The 14,653-nt window shown below is 37.4% G+C and overlaps 1 protein-coding gene across 2 annotated transcripts in view; it reads right to left on the bottom strand.

Moving 5' to 3' along the window:
• Positions 1-1,866: 1,866 nt before the first annotated feature.
• mdfic (MyoD family inhibitor domain containing) overlaps positions 1,867-14,653 on the bottom strand; it is a 30,866-nt gene continuing 18,079 nt past the window's right edge. For both annotated transcript variants that reach the window (XM_007252716.4, XM_007252717.4), the window contains exons 4-5: positions 10,952-11,266; positions 1,867-4,731 (exon numbers count right to left, since the gene is read on the bottom strand). In XM_007252716.4, the coding sequence (XP_007252778.2) occupies positions 4,481-4,731; positions 10,952-11,266 (566 nt within the window). In that variant the 3' untranslated portion in view covers positions 1,867-4,480. The remainder of the gene's footprint in view (positions 4,732-10,951; positions 11,267-14,653) is intronic.

Here is a 14,653-nt window from a genome sequence, read left to right as displayed (position 1 = left end):
CACCCCTGCTTTATCAAGCTGGCCTTAACCAAAGTGATTTACATAATGTTGCACACATACAAGTGAAATTTTAAAAATATGTGTTCCTTCTGTTGGGTAAAAAGCCATTTACCCAGTGGGTTCTGTGTTGCTTTCAACCAAAACCACTTGACCATATTTGAACTTGATATGTCGTAAGTACAAACTTCTGATCTGGACTTTTTTTTTAACAATTAAATTGGTTCAATTGGGTAGAAATAACAACCCAGTAATTTTGGTACTGCATCCAATTTAACCAGTTCAAATTTACCTTAGAATGAAATTAAATGCCTTAAATCCACTATATAGACAACATTATTTAGACACATCTTTTAATCACTGAATTCACCTGTTTCATTAAGTGCAATTGCCACAGGTGTATAAAATCCAGTCTGCCTTTACAAACATTTGTGAAAGAATGGATGCTTCTGAAGATCTCACTAAACTCACTGAACCACAGTGTGGTAGTGTAATGTTGCTGCAACAAGTCAGTTGATGAAATTTCTTTCTGCCTAGATATTCCACCATCAACTGTCCATCAAACATCCCTTTGGGATGAACCCCCTTAGGTTGCACAGAGATGGCAAGACAGGCCCTTATGTCCAACATCAGTGTCTGACCTCACAAATGCTCTTCTGAATAAATGGGCAAAACCTTCCCCACGCGCACACACACTCCAAAATACTGTAAAAAACATTTCCAGAAGTGTTGATGCTGTTGGAACTGGAACAGGGAGACTGAGAAACACTGTATTCATGCTCTTGGTGTGACTTGTAGGTGTTCTAATACTTTTGGCCATATAGTGTATAAAAGAAAATAAATAATATTTAAGGTTAATCCAAGACTACATATCCCTTTCGATCTAGAATCTCCATTCACACAGCTGTATAGTCCAGGATTAGGTTTAATTAATCACTGGTCGGGGACCCATCCCTCAGAGACTTAAAAAAAAAAATGTTCCCTCAATTTATTAAATATTTCCATCATAATTAACAATTTATTCAACTGAGGCAGTTTATGGAATCAATGGTGTGGAATTTGTTTTTAACTAGAGGGAACATTTAAATCTTAAATAAAAAAAAAACTACCTTAATACTTTGGGGGCTACATATGATTGAACTTATTCATAATTTTCCTTATAATTACATGAACAACTGGCCAGTGTCCTGAAGAAACGCTAATGAAAGAAAAGCTTACTGTAACTTAATCAATAAAGATCATGTAAAATACAACATTGTCATATTGACCACCCCTATAAGTGAATATACCTAGGAATGACTTCCTCTAAAGGAGGAGTAAAGAGAAAGATGAATATCTTCACAGTTGTGCAGCTCATCCCAAATCCCCATTATTTCACCAGATATAGCAGAAAATAGGCATGTGGACATTTTATCATTTTTAGGCACCGAGTTGCATTATGTCATGTATATAATGCCTGAATCTTGGCATCTCCCCTCAATACACCTTTCCAGAGAGCACACAATTTTTATCATGATTCCCTGTGTCCACGTCTTACGTTTGCACAGGTAAGCCCACACAATCCCACAAAAAGCTGAAGGAAGCTTCTCATGCATTCCAATCACAGGCGGTCTCTTGAAATGAGAGATTTCAGTGAATACTTATTTGCATTATTTTCCAAGACTAGCAAGTCAGAGGGTTCGGTTTCACATATGAAGTTTTATTTTGAAAAACACACTGTAGTGTTGCTGGTCCAGCAAAGCTTGATATAGTCCAACAAGTTAAAAAAAAGTAAAAAGAAAGGATGAGGACAGTGTTTCAAATAAGCATTTTAGCACAAAGAATACTGTCAAGTGTTATCAAATATAATCTCTAACACACTCTCAGAGTAAATGTTTTAACATCCCAACGCTATTTAAAAAAAAAAAAAAAAAAAAAAACAGAGCCCAGGTTGTGCGTAGAGTACAAAATGCAAGGATAAATATGCAAAAGCTAAGAAAGGTAGCCTATTATTCACATTTCTTCTAATACTCATTTTATGGCACTTGCATCCAGTTAGACAAAATTCTTATACTTTCTTTTGTTCATCACATCTGTTTCAATACTTTTTGCAGATTGTCCCTTTCAGAGGTGCTGTATCTTTTCAAGTCTGTAATACACTGTTCACTGATCAGGGTTACTAATTATACAGTAAATTAGAAGGACTATCCAGAGGACCACACAAACATGGAGTATTACCCTGCATTGGCTCAGAGCTGAAACAGGACAGTTTAGCTGAGTTATAATTGTGCTCTGAGAAACATGAGGTCAAATAAAGCTGCTTACTGCAGCAATCACTGCCATGCTCTAATTCTAATCTTTCCAATTCCTCTGCGAGGAGTGCAGTTTATAGCAAGTATTTAAAAGACAGAGATGAATCAGACAAACTTTTAAAAACAAAAATGGCGTACCAAAAACTTATATAACATACTTGGAAAGCAAAACATGTTTGTCAGCATCACACAACTTGTTTATACTGATTGATCTATGGCAAGGCCAATGTGTAAAACTGACCTCAAGTGCTTGTTCAGAAAGGTGGAATTTGTTTTGATTATACATGTCCAGTATAAGCATTTCAGGGAAGATAAGAAAGTGCTTTGGTGTTACATCATCAGAGAATAAGGAAACTAGTTCATAAAGTAATAAAATGAAGACAGTGTGTAAGAAAAAACAAAGGAAGAAAATACAGTAAAAACGTAACGACTCAGATGAATGGAATGTTAATGGGAGCAGGTCTTCTTAAATTGGACCAAAAGGAATGTACCCAACTACAATTTTCTTTCTTCATAATAAAACATATTGTGGCATAAATATACACATCTTGAACCTAGTAGTTGTAGCTAGTAGCTAGATTTCATCTTATTTCATATAGTTGTAAAACTATTTAAGATTATTTGACCTATTTCTCGAAATGATTCACTGGTGAAAGTTAAATTTGTGTAAATCTACATTTTTGTGGTTGCTATATTCTAGGTCAGGGCTGTTAAACCTTACTCTTGTCCACTTTTTGTATGTAAAATGGTACACTGGTGTTGTGTATTGTGCTGGTTTTATTTATTCTAAAATAGGCATTAACAGTATATCCCTGTACTGTTTTGGATTAGCCATGCTAGTAAAAACACAATGATATAATAATAATAATAAAAAAACAATAATAATATAAACAAATCTTGAACCCATGACCTGTTTGTGGGATTCAAATGTGAGAGAACCTGTGGAAGAAATAAGAGTCTGCTGCATTGCACAACTCGCTTCTTCATTTCTTAAATTAAATTAAATTAATTATAATTATACCAGCTAACATTTTAAATGTACTCAATTGCAATGTTTCAATTTCTTCCATTTTTATGTTTCTGTTTTTTTTTCCTTTATGTTGTATGTGCAAAAGAAGGGCCTGGAGAGATACATCAGCTGTGTCCTCGAAATCACTTTGAATGTAAGCTGCATTTCTTGGCTGTATACAAAGGGGTCTTCAATTTGAAACAGCCTTCTATGATGTTGCAGCACAAAAATGCAGCTTACTTTGGCTGCAGCCAAGAGTCTGTTAACTCATGTTCTTTGTTGTTCCTTATTGGTTAAATTTATTGGTTAAAACCAATAAAAATAAAAAAGTTAAATACAAATGCTGAAATCAGCTGTATTACTGTAAAATATTCTTACAGACATTTGATTGACTAGATCCAAGATGTATTTACATGCCAACATTCACAAATGTTTGTTACGGTTTTCCATCATTTCATTGTCAGTTTTATGGAAAACTCATTTTAAAACTTTATGGCCCTGTAATAAAGCAAGCTACAGTAGACAGTGCTTAGAGGAGGCCCTACCAAACAGACCTTCAGTTAAAAAAAAAGAAAAAGAAAAAACACAAGTAATTTTCAGCAAGTCCAAAATAAGACTCCCATATAACACCCACAAAGCTTTGACGTCTGACAGTGTGAAAAGTCATGCCTCTGTGGAAATTACAGTGTTGTTCAGGGCAGACCAAACTCATTTGAAGCCTGCCCTTGTAGGCTAAGAACATCTGCATTCCGCAAATCTGACTGTATTAAAAAACTAGATTCAATAAGACGTAAGGACCTCTGAAAAAGGATGAAATTATGGAAACAATATGTATAAAATGACAGTTAAAGGAAAGACTCTATAATACTTTAAGTAAAAGAGTTATTAGCATATTTGACACGTCTCGACAAAACAGAACAATAAATGTATTTTACATTGTCCTCTACATGAATATGTAATTGTCTTTTTCAGTCTGGAAAGCGTCAGCTTAACCAACTTGATTAAGTCCAGAGGCGCATTTTTCCACTGGAGAAAAATGTGAAGCACTCATACATACAAAGACACACACATACAAAACAGACATACAAACATACAAATACAAATACATACAGGAATCTATGTACATTCTCTCTCCCTCTTTGGTCTGTCTCATTGTCTGCTCTGGCTGTAGGTGATCAGAGCCTTATGTGGGGAAGCAGATTCCGCAGCACTCCATACAGATCTCCAGGCAGTCGGACGACTCGCAGCAGGCATCCATGATGCCACAGTCCATGTCGCAGGGGCAGTTGCAGTCATCTCCCAGGTCATCTGCGCAGCAGCAGCAGCAGCATGCCTCCGAAGTGCAGGTGCCACAGGACGCCTGAGCCACCACCATGTTACAAAGGGTGAGGAACTCGCAGAAAAGGCAGGCCAGGATGCAATGAACACAGCAGTCTGCAGTCCACAAGAAACACATACACAAAACACACAATATTTAAAAATAAATTTTACAACTCAAAAGTGAAAAATTTAGCCAAAAGATACAATGATAATACAGCTCTGGAAAAAAAATGAGAACACTTAAAATGACGAGTTTCTTCGATTTTATCAAATTGAAGACCTCTGGAATATAATCAAGAGGAAGATGGATGATCACAAGCCATCAAACCAAGAAGAACTGCTTAATTTTTTGCACCAGGAGTAAAGGCATAAAGTTATCCAAAAGCAGTGTGTAAGACTGGTAGAGGAGAACAAGCCAGGGTGCATGAAAACTGTGATTAAAAACCAGGGTTATTCCACCACATATTTATATTTCTGAACTTTTTCTGCAAATAAATATTTTCTGCAAATAAATGCGCTAAATGACAACATTTTTATTTGGAATTTAGGAGAAATGTTGTAGTTTATAGAATAAATGTTCATTTTATTTAAACATACCTATAAATAGCAAAATCAGAGAAACTGATTCACAAACTGAAGTGGTCCCTTAATTTTTTCCAGAGCTGTATATTGAATAGTGCATATAGTTTTTGTAGGATCAAAACAGATTTTAAATCAAAAGTATCAGATGAACGAGCCCAAATATTTCTTTTACACTGACTTTCATTGAGCGGTCTGCCAGCCTCTTGTAAAGTTCCAGTTTTTGAGACACAAGGTTTTTGTGTCACAACGATAATCATATGTTAAATTACACATATTCTGTAATGACAGATGTGAGAGACTTCTGACATTTTTCTATGTTTAAATTTAAGACATCACAAAATCAGGTAAATCCAAAAACAATGGAAATGTACGTACTTTTTAACTGCATTTCTACACAAACCTGCTTACATAGTAACAAACCTACTTACTATTGTTACTATTAAAATATTGAATAAACTGCCATTTGTATGAAGGTAAAATAATACATTTGATTAATTAATTAAAGTACACAGAATTTCAAAATACAAAGCACAGCCAGCAACAAACCAGTGTCACACCAGTTAGTCCTAAGCAGAAAAGCCTCAAATATATCCAGTTATAAAGACACTGAATATGAACATATTTCCCTCTTTATTGCTGGACATATTAGATGATTTAACAATCACAACATAACAGTAGGGGCGGGTGGACGCATATGAGAGTGGGGAGTGGACCGACTAAGCAGGGAGAATAGATGGGAGGAATCAGAGAAATTCAAAAGAATGAATTCCCCTTTTGGGTTGATTAGCAGCTTTGTGAATAATGGGGTCATCATCATGCAAAAGCACAGGCTTGATCACGCAAAGCTGATTAGCAGTGTCCGAGATTTCCACTGGCAAATTGCTGCACTAATGCTGCCATTTCTCTCAATCCTGATTAACATTTAACCTTTTTCACAACCTCCAATAGGGCTTCTGCACATGACTACAAATGACTGTTGTTTAAGATGACAGATACTCATATTTTCTGTCATGTTTGCTTTCAGCTATTCTGTTCTTAAAGGCTACATTCAGTACTGCTCAAAAGAAATAAAAGAAGAAAATAATATGAAAAGAATACATACTATTTTATAAAAACTATTTAGTCAAGATCCATCCTAACATTTTTGTGTGTTAATACATAAAAAAGCCACAATATAAAAAAGTAGGTCTTTAAAATGGCTCTGATCAGTTGAGACACATATTTTACAAGATCTCTGAAAGTGTCCTGTGATATCTGGCACCATGGCGTTACCAGCAGATCCTTCAAGTCCTCAGTCTCATGGGTTTTAAATGTTATGGCAGATTGTTGTACAGCAAATCCTTCTAAACACCAGCCAGTGGGCTTATGGCAGTTTGAGAAGGACCTGATTGATAGTTGGTGCCAGATGGATGGGACATTCGATTTGAAGATGAGCGGACATTAAACATTCCTAAATCCAGAGTTTCACGGATGTACAAGAAATACAGCGTAGAGAGCTTTACCACCCACAGTGGACAGTGCAGTGGGTAGTAATGTTGTGGCCGGCGTTGTCTGGTCAGAATTGTCCATGCAAACAGACAAGAAGAATCACTATGGCACAAATCCCATCCACATTCAATGCAGAAGACCTTACATATATATCCCACAGGTCAGTGATGCGTTCTTTATACTGGTGCCATATCCCATTACTTTTGGAATGCCAGTTTAATAGCAACAGCAGAGTATCGTAAGTAAAGAATGTAAAGCATTCCACGAGTATGCAAAAGGAAAACAAATGGCAGATCAAGCTCAGAGAAAAAGTTTTTACATAAAAAGAGATGAAAAAAAAAAACCCTTGTAAACCATTCCATCAAAGGCAAAGTGCACCGGGTGCATAAACTAGTATCTGAGAGACTAGCAGATCACCCTGCCAGCTCGGACAGAGCCTCCTCTTTACAACTGCAATTAACTGGGAGCCAAATGAATGGTCTTGATGCGTATTTTGAGGGGAATGGGCTTGATATGTATTGGTATCATTCCAAACAGTAAATTTGCATGGCTTTCATCAGTTCATGGCGAGCTGTCAGGGAGACTCCTCAGTCTGATTGGAGCTGCTAAGAGAGGAAAGCTCAGCCTTAAGACCGCTGGATGCTCATGTTTGTTTAATCAAAGTGGGTTTTTGTAGGCGGTTGAGCTGACCAACAGTGCTGCAACCCAGCCTGGACACTGTTTGAACTTTAAAACGTGTTGGCACGCAGATCTACTGTAGGCCAAAATGCAACATGGGTTTGAAGACTCAAACATGGCTAACATCACACTTGGAAAATGGAAAGACAAGGATTTTTTCAAATGCCTGTTAAACCAATTAACACTGTCTATTTATTTATCCATGTATTATTCTAGCTATGCACATAATAGGCATCACATGCATTTACTGATTACTTTCTACTCAAAGTTCCATTTTGTCCAGAAGATTTTTTTACTATCTATAATTTCTAAATTACAGATTTATAGAGTGCTTTATGCATTCTCTTGGATGTATAATTTATCAGCAGCGATTACTCAGAATCTTAAAGAATGAGCGGCTGGGTAATGTACACAGGAGACAGGGCAGGCTCGTCTTCGCCGCAAAACTGACATCACCTCTAGGAGAGTGTCCATGCTTAATGTCAGCCATCGCTGAGAATGCCCAGAACCGAAGAGGGCCAAAAAACTCAGAGGAAATAGTATAAGACATCTGGAAAAGCCCAAAGGCCAACATCAAAAAGAGGAGCAGCATGACATAAAACAAGCTGGAATAGGCGCAGACCAGTGAGCTGTGCAAAAACATTCAAATGAAGAAAGACTGACTGCTGCCTCAGAGACCAAATGAGACGGATAGAGAGAGAGAGAGAGAGGGAGGGAGGGAGGGAGGGATGGAGGGAGAGAGAGAGGGTGTTACAAGGTAAGAGAAATAGAGATAGTAAAAGAAAGTGATGCATTCAGGATGGATGTTTAAAATGTAGTCAATAAACAAGTTGTGTAATAAGTTCCATGGTGCTACATGATTAATAATTACATGTAGCATATCTAAACATGTATTATCATAGCAAAAAATGCCATTCATCAGAGCAGCATAAAACAATTATTTTAACAATTACATTATTTGCACCAGATAGATTATTAGATTTGGTTGATGATTTAAACTGATATTTCACGATGGACATAAATGTACTTCACGTATGAAACTGTTCGGGTGATATGTATAAATCTTGTCTCTGGCAAATTTGTACAGAAGAAGGAAAAATAAATGAAATACGTTTTTATTTCATGTTTCTGGAGCATTTCTATTGGTACTTTTATAATACATTTTTGACACAGTGTAAAAAACTTTCAGATTCTATATGTATCATACAAAATACAGGGTTTCTGTGTGACTGTGACAATACGATACAAGCATTGCTAATACAGCCAATACTACCTGATTATAGTTATAACCCTAATTTTGACGTTTTAAAAAAAATGGCAAATGTGACAAAATTGGATTTCAGCAGTGTGGATAATCAGCAATGTGAAAGTATTTTATTGCATCCTTAATTTGACAGTATTTTTGTTTTCATTTATTTATTATATTTTTAATACAGGGAGGCACCTAACAATTATTTGTTGTTGTATATTTTGTTGATTAGATCATCTGTTATTTTTTGATTCACTGAATCTTCTCTTTCCAATTTTAATCGATTTCCCCCCCCTAATAAAAATCAAACTATAGATGACAAAGAAACTGTTCTTGTCTCTAAAAAATTAATAAACAAATAAATAATAATCATGTGATCTGTTTGGTGTTCAGACACTTTGGGTTGAGTTGACTCATCGAGTGAATGAATTAACACTTCAGAAATGAGTAGCATTTTGGATATTTTGGATTAAAAAGATAAAATGTCAATGTAATGATGCAAAATTCCAATTACTCCATTTTGAAAAATTTTAAAACTTTCATTTGAATTAATTGTGAAAATCGCCAGCACTAGCGTGGATATCTTTGAGATGCAAATCAATGAATTTCTGTAGACGCAGACATTGATTACATCGAGAAGTGACAATATTAAACATCAAAATTCAGAACTGATAACTAAGGAGTGACATACAGTCTATATTTCCTAGCTCCTGCAAGAGACGTTTGTTTATAAAAATAAATAAACCAATACAAAATATTGGCTTAAAACGCAGCAGTTATTTAGTGGACCTAATTAAATTGGTCAGAGGAACATAAATGAGTGCATGTTTACAACACAAACACGCTCGCCCAAAGTCCCAACCCACCCACAGAACAAAAGATCTCTCAATTAGATGACTTTCCAGCAGCGCTGCTGTTATCACAGTGGAGTATTAGTGCCACAGACATGAGCCACGATTTTAAGAAGCAGAGTACCCCAAGCGGAGTTCTTGTAAAGCTTTATTCTTCAGCTTTGCAGGCTGTTTAGAAGCTAATTTCACATGCAAACAGATTATGGTAATCCGTGTAAACATTAAAACACAACAGCTTGCTGTTTTCCAGGGGGAAATAAACACTTGAGAGTGAGCATATTGATTTTGAACACTATTCTACAAATAACAGAAACAAAAAGGCGTAATGAGGCAGAGTTATTGAACTGTTTTTCTTTTTTTCAACCTTCCACACCAATTAAGAAGTTAAAGGATGACGCCACTGAAAGGGCGCACTTCTGTCAACTCAATGGGGAAATGTTACGCATATCACATTCTTTTTCTAGCATCTAACTGTTACGGTGAGAAGCCTGTGGCAACATGCTACTGTTTCACACCTATTTAATAGAACACACTTACTTAAAAAGGTATGAATACTGTTTTATTAATGCTTAAATTACCTAGTGATGCACAGGATCGAGCTCACATACTGTTCTGCAAACTGGAGACTTGTAAGGAGACTATATATTGCTATATCAGTGTTAGTATAAAGGCTGGACTGGAGAATTGCTGTCTGGACATAGGCTCAGTTCGGTTGGGAAGTGTTAGTATAATGGCTGGAATATAGAATTACTACCTGGACACATGCTATATCGGTGTAATAAGTGTTTGTACGCAGGCAAAAAGCAGACCTACAAACTGGATGCATGCTCTATTGGTGTAATAAGTGCTTGTATGAAGGGAATCAGACCTAAAAACTGGACATATGCTAAATTAGCATTCAAAGCATAATAAAAATATTAAGGCCAGAGTGCTTATTGAAGAAAGCTGAGCGGAAACGGATAGTTGATGGACAGACAGACTGTGCGGTGTCCGGGTGTCAATTGAGGAGGCTGGGCTAGAACAGGCCAAGGTGTGGGCTGCACAGCCTGAAAGCAGCTCTTAATGAGGGGACACTCTGAGATAGGAGAGCGAGGGCCCATGCAGAGGTGGAGTTGACACATGGCAGACCCCCCACTCTCCTCAGCCTTGTTAAAAGGTCACACCTTGGTGGCCATTACTAATGCACCGGTGAGCTCCTTCATTACATTGCATTCACCTTATCATCATACCTGACAACGTGCTAGCTTTTGCTTTTTAGATTATCTAAGACCTTATGCGGTTTTACCCTATATGCCTGTGGGTAACTCTGGGTGAAGCCAGGCAAATGAAAATCTAAATAGAATGATGTTTATAATCGTACAATTAAATGTAATGTAAAAATGCAGCAAAGGCTTTAAAATACTGAATTCAGTTGCCAGGGAGGGAATCGTGCCGAAATATGTGCAGACATTTGTGTATGTATGTATGTGTGTGCAACATTATTTACCCTCTGGAGAGGAGCCAGGTTTGTGTGAACCAGTGGAGCTGCCTTTGCTCCTCCTGCTGCTGTCGCTGTTGACGGACAGGCTGGAGCGGAGCTTCTTCTGCATGCGCTGAGAGACAGGAGACGGATGCTTTCTGCTCTCAGACGAAGAAGCAGCGGCGGCGGTGGCAGCAGCTGCAGGCTGTGTGCCCCCGCGGGGCATTCTGTGTCCATTACTCAGCCCTGCATGAAGGCCATTGTGCAGCCTGGCACCCTCTCCCTCACTGGGCTGCTGTAGACATGCTGCTGGGTGAGGCTTAGCCAGTGGCTGAGGTTGGGCTGAAAAGAGAGAGAGAGAGAGAGAGATTGTTGTGGCATCAGAATTACTTTAAAGAATCAAAGACTGTTCTTCTGATTTGGAAGCATGACATAACTCAAATCATTGACCTTTAAAAAATTAAAGTCTGTGTTTTTTTCATGATGGCACTGATGATAGAGCTGATTCACACTATTAAACTATTAATTTCTACAATATACGAGATGTAAATAAGTATCTGAGGACTGAGGAAATTTGCCAATATTTTCCACTCTTAAAAAGTTGTTTCAAAAAGGAACCATGTTTGTAACAGATACATTTTAAAGGTCTAAAAAAAAATCCTCACTTGATTTAAAGTTCTTCACCAATTTAAATGTTCTGCACACATCTTTATTACAATTTTTTTTTGGTTGGAAACAAATGTTGAATACTGAAGACAGGATGTAAATGACCTGTTTCTTCCCTTCAGGTTCTGTTAGTCATTACTACTAGAACATGCAAATGAGGGACAAACCCAGCATTCAGTATCATACATATCAAACAATTTCAACCCATCAAAAGTTTCTTTAACTTTATTTGCTCCTTATGGCACAGTAAAGTTGGGACAGTTTTTTTTTTTTTTATTCTAATTCTCATTCTTATTTGTATAAGCATTCAGCATGAGTTCCGGTCAAGTTCCTCTTGTGTGTGTGTGTGTGTGTGTGTGAATGAATCAAGTCATGTTTAATCAAACAAATGCTAATCATTTTAGTTTATTCACTTCAGTTATTTCAAACAGAAAAAAAATCAAAAATGTATTTTTTAATATTTCACTAGTTGTACTGTAAATGCAATACATAGCAATACAGGATTTTATCCATATCATGCAGCTCCAGTCCTCAAGAGAATTGAGAATCCGAGAGCTGAGCGAGCGGACGTGTTCACTGTGATCCATTATCACAGAGGTCATCCATCTCGGACTGTAGCTGCAGGTGCGACTCAAGTCTTCCTTCCTGTGTTCCTCGCTGTCTCCCCTCCTCATCATAAAGCCCATGCTGCTGCCTTTCTGCTCCGGCTCGTACAGGCATCACACGTATGACAGGTGTGAGGAGGTGCTGGAACAGGCCGCCCTATCTGATGAAACGGGAGCGGTGGCATTTTCAGCAGTGAGAGCTCCTGCGCATTCAGCTCTACTGGGAGCGTTGCCTCCCTCCCCATCTGCATCAGAGAGGGAGCCGCTCCACACTCACTTATTGAGATCTTTTGAATTATTCATCTTTTTTTCTGGGTTTCGCTGTTGTTTTTTCCTCGAACTCCGCACTTTGCCTTCCACGCTTGTGTGAGGCAGCTACCCATGCAAGAGTAATCACAGGACAACTTTTGTCACAGCTTGCAAAGATGCTCTAATTTGCGAAACACCTGAACTTTTCAGAGCGGACACAAAGAGTCGCTTCCGTTTCTTTTTTCTTCCTCTCTTTCTTCCCTTGCTTTTCTTTCTTTGTCAGAACACCAACAAGTGCAATTATTGTTAACAAGAGGGGAAAAAATCCAGCCCACTGCTTTTTAACAACACATCACCGAGGGAGATCTCTGACAGGAATGTAAATGTAAAACAATGCAATTAAACACAGGCAGCGCCTGGCTCTTCATCCTGCGGCCAATCTATATGCATGCTCTCCCAAACAAATATAGACGTTTGGGGCCAAGCTATTGTACGATACCACAAGCCAGGGATGTCCAACAGAGAGTGTGTTCAATGAGCTCCTGCCTAATATTGTATGCAGTTCAGTTATTCATATTTTAAATTAACATCAAAGTCTCAAGCAAACCAGAAAGAATCAGATCGGACTCTGATTGTGCGTTTCCTATAATGTAGAAAGGAGAGGATCTGATACTGTGCTGTGTCTCAATTACCACTTATTCTTACATACACTCAACCAGACAAACCAAACCTCAATCAGGAAACACCCGAATATCACCGTGGCTGGGTCAGAATGTTTGGTAGCAAAAAACAAGACTGATGTACTGTACAATTTTAGAGTTTGTGGTGCTGTAGCATTGTTATTAGTTAAGGTAATCTTTTGTCTCACTGCCCACGCACCTAACACACACACACACACACACACACACACTCTATCTTCTACTGCTCAAGCAGGCAACTCAAAAATTCAGATACGCTTATTATCACACTGTCCAACTAGACATGTTCCAGTGTTCCCTGATATGAAGCATTCGCACTGTTATTGCAAGATATTTTCACATGAATTATATCCAAGTAAAAAGTCCAAAACCATTGTAAACATACTCTACGATCCTGTGCTCTTGATAAAGTAAATTTTAATATGGCTTTAGGTCATTTTAAATTAAGCAAATGGCTCAAAACTATTATAAACATACTCCAAATAAGATGTCAGTTTTATTAAATTTGTTTAGCTTGATTCTTACTATCCTAACACAGGGAAAGCTAAAATAAATTTGTTTATTATAATGTGCAGATTTCCCTAATTAGCCACATTGCAAATGTCCCAAAAGTCATGGGACATAAGTATGTAAACTGATCATGGATTGTTCATTTGGGGGCAGTTTAAAAATGCCTACACTTGTTTAAGCCACTTAAACACTAGACAGCTCTGGCAGAAATTATGCCCACATTCAAGTTAAGGCAAAAGTTATGGGATAGGTATACTGCAAATTTTTTAAACCATTTGTGAGCCGGGTTGAGCTGATTTGTGTAAAATTATGCAACCTTAACAGTAATTAGTATTGTTTATAAGTGGATAAACAAGTGTTATAAGAGATTAAAGGAGTGCGATTCATATTATAAGCTTTCAGCAAACATCACAGTGCTTAGTGCCAGGGAACTACAGAATGCAAATAATGTAGTAACAATAAACATATTCATGTTTTGTATATGTATAACCATCTACGCAGTACTACTATCTAGAGCCCAGTTTGCTTTGCTTTAAAGTAAGTAAAGTAAGTTTAAGTAAAATAACACAATTGGTTAAGTTGTTATTGTGATATAAATATTTTATATCAGCACATGCCTATGTAGAGAATTTCCCTTTGCTTTAAAAAAATAGCCAAGCTTCCAATTTACAACACATAAACCGTTATTAGGAAACCACCATATAAAAAGCCAGAGTGTCTAAGTGGCAGTTCAAGTTTCCGATTCGCTCCTGGATGGCCTAAAAAGAACAAGACTCCGAAGCTTCTAAGCCAAGGAGTAGGTTGCAAACACACAGACATATGTACACAGACACACACACATATACATACATGCAGTCCATTACCAAATTACAAGTCAGAGAAAACATAACTAAAGTATGACTGACTGACAAAGATAGGAATAGTTTACAAAACAATACAGGCCTGTGTGTGTGACACCCAGAGGCAACGTAAAGAGGAAAAAGCCCAAAACAAGCTTCACA

Source organism: Astyanax mexicanus, chromosome 2 (genome assembly GCF_023375975.1).
Source record: "Astyanax mexicanus isolate ESR-SI-001 chromosome 2, AstMex3_surface, whole genome shotgun sequence".
Lineage (NCBI taxonomy): Eukaryota > Metazoa > Chordata > Actinopteri > Characiformes > Acestrorhamphidae > Astyanax > Astyanax mexicanus.
Note: the sequence above shows the minus strand (reverse complement) of the source record. Positions and strands in the feature narration are given on the sequence as shown.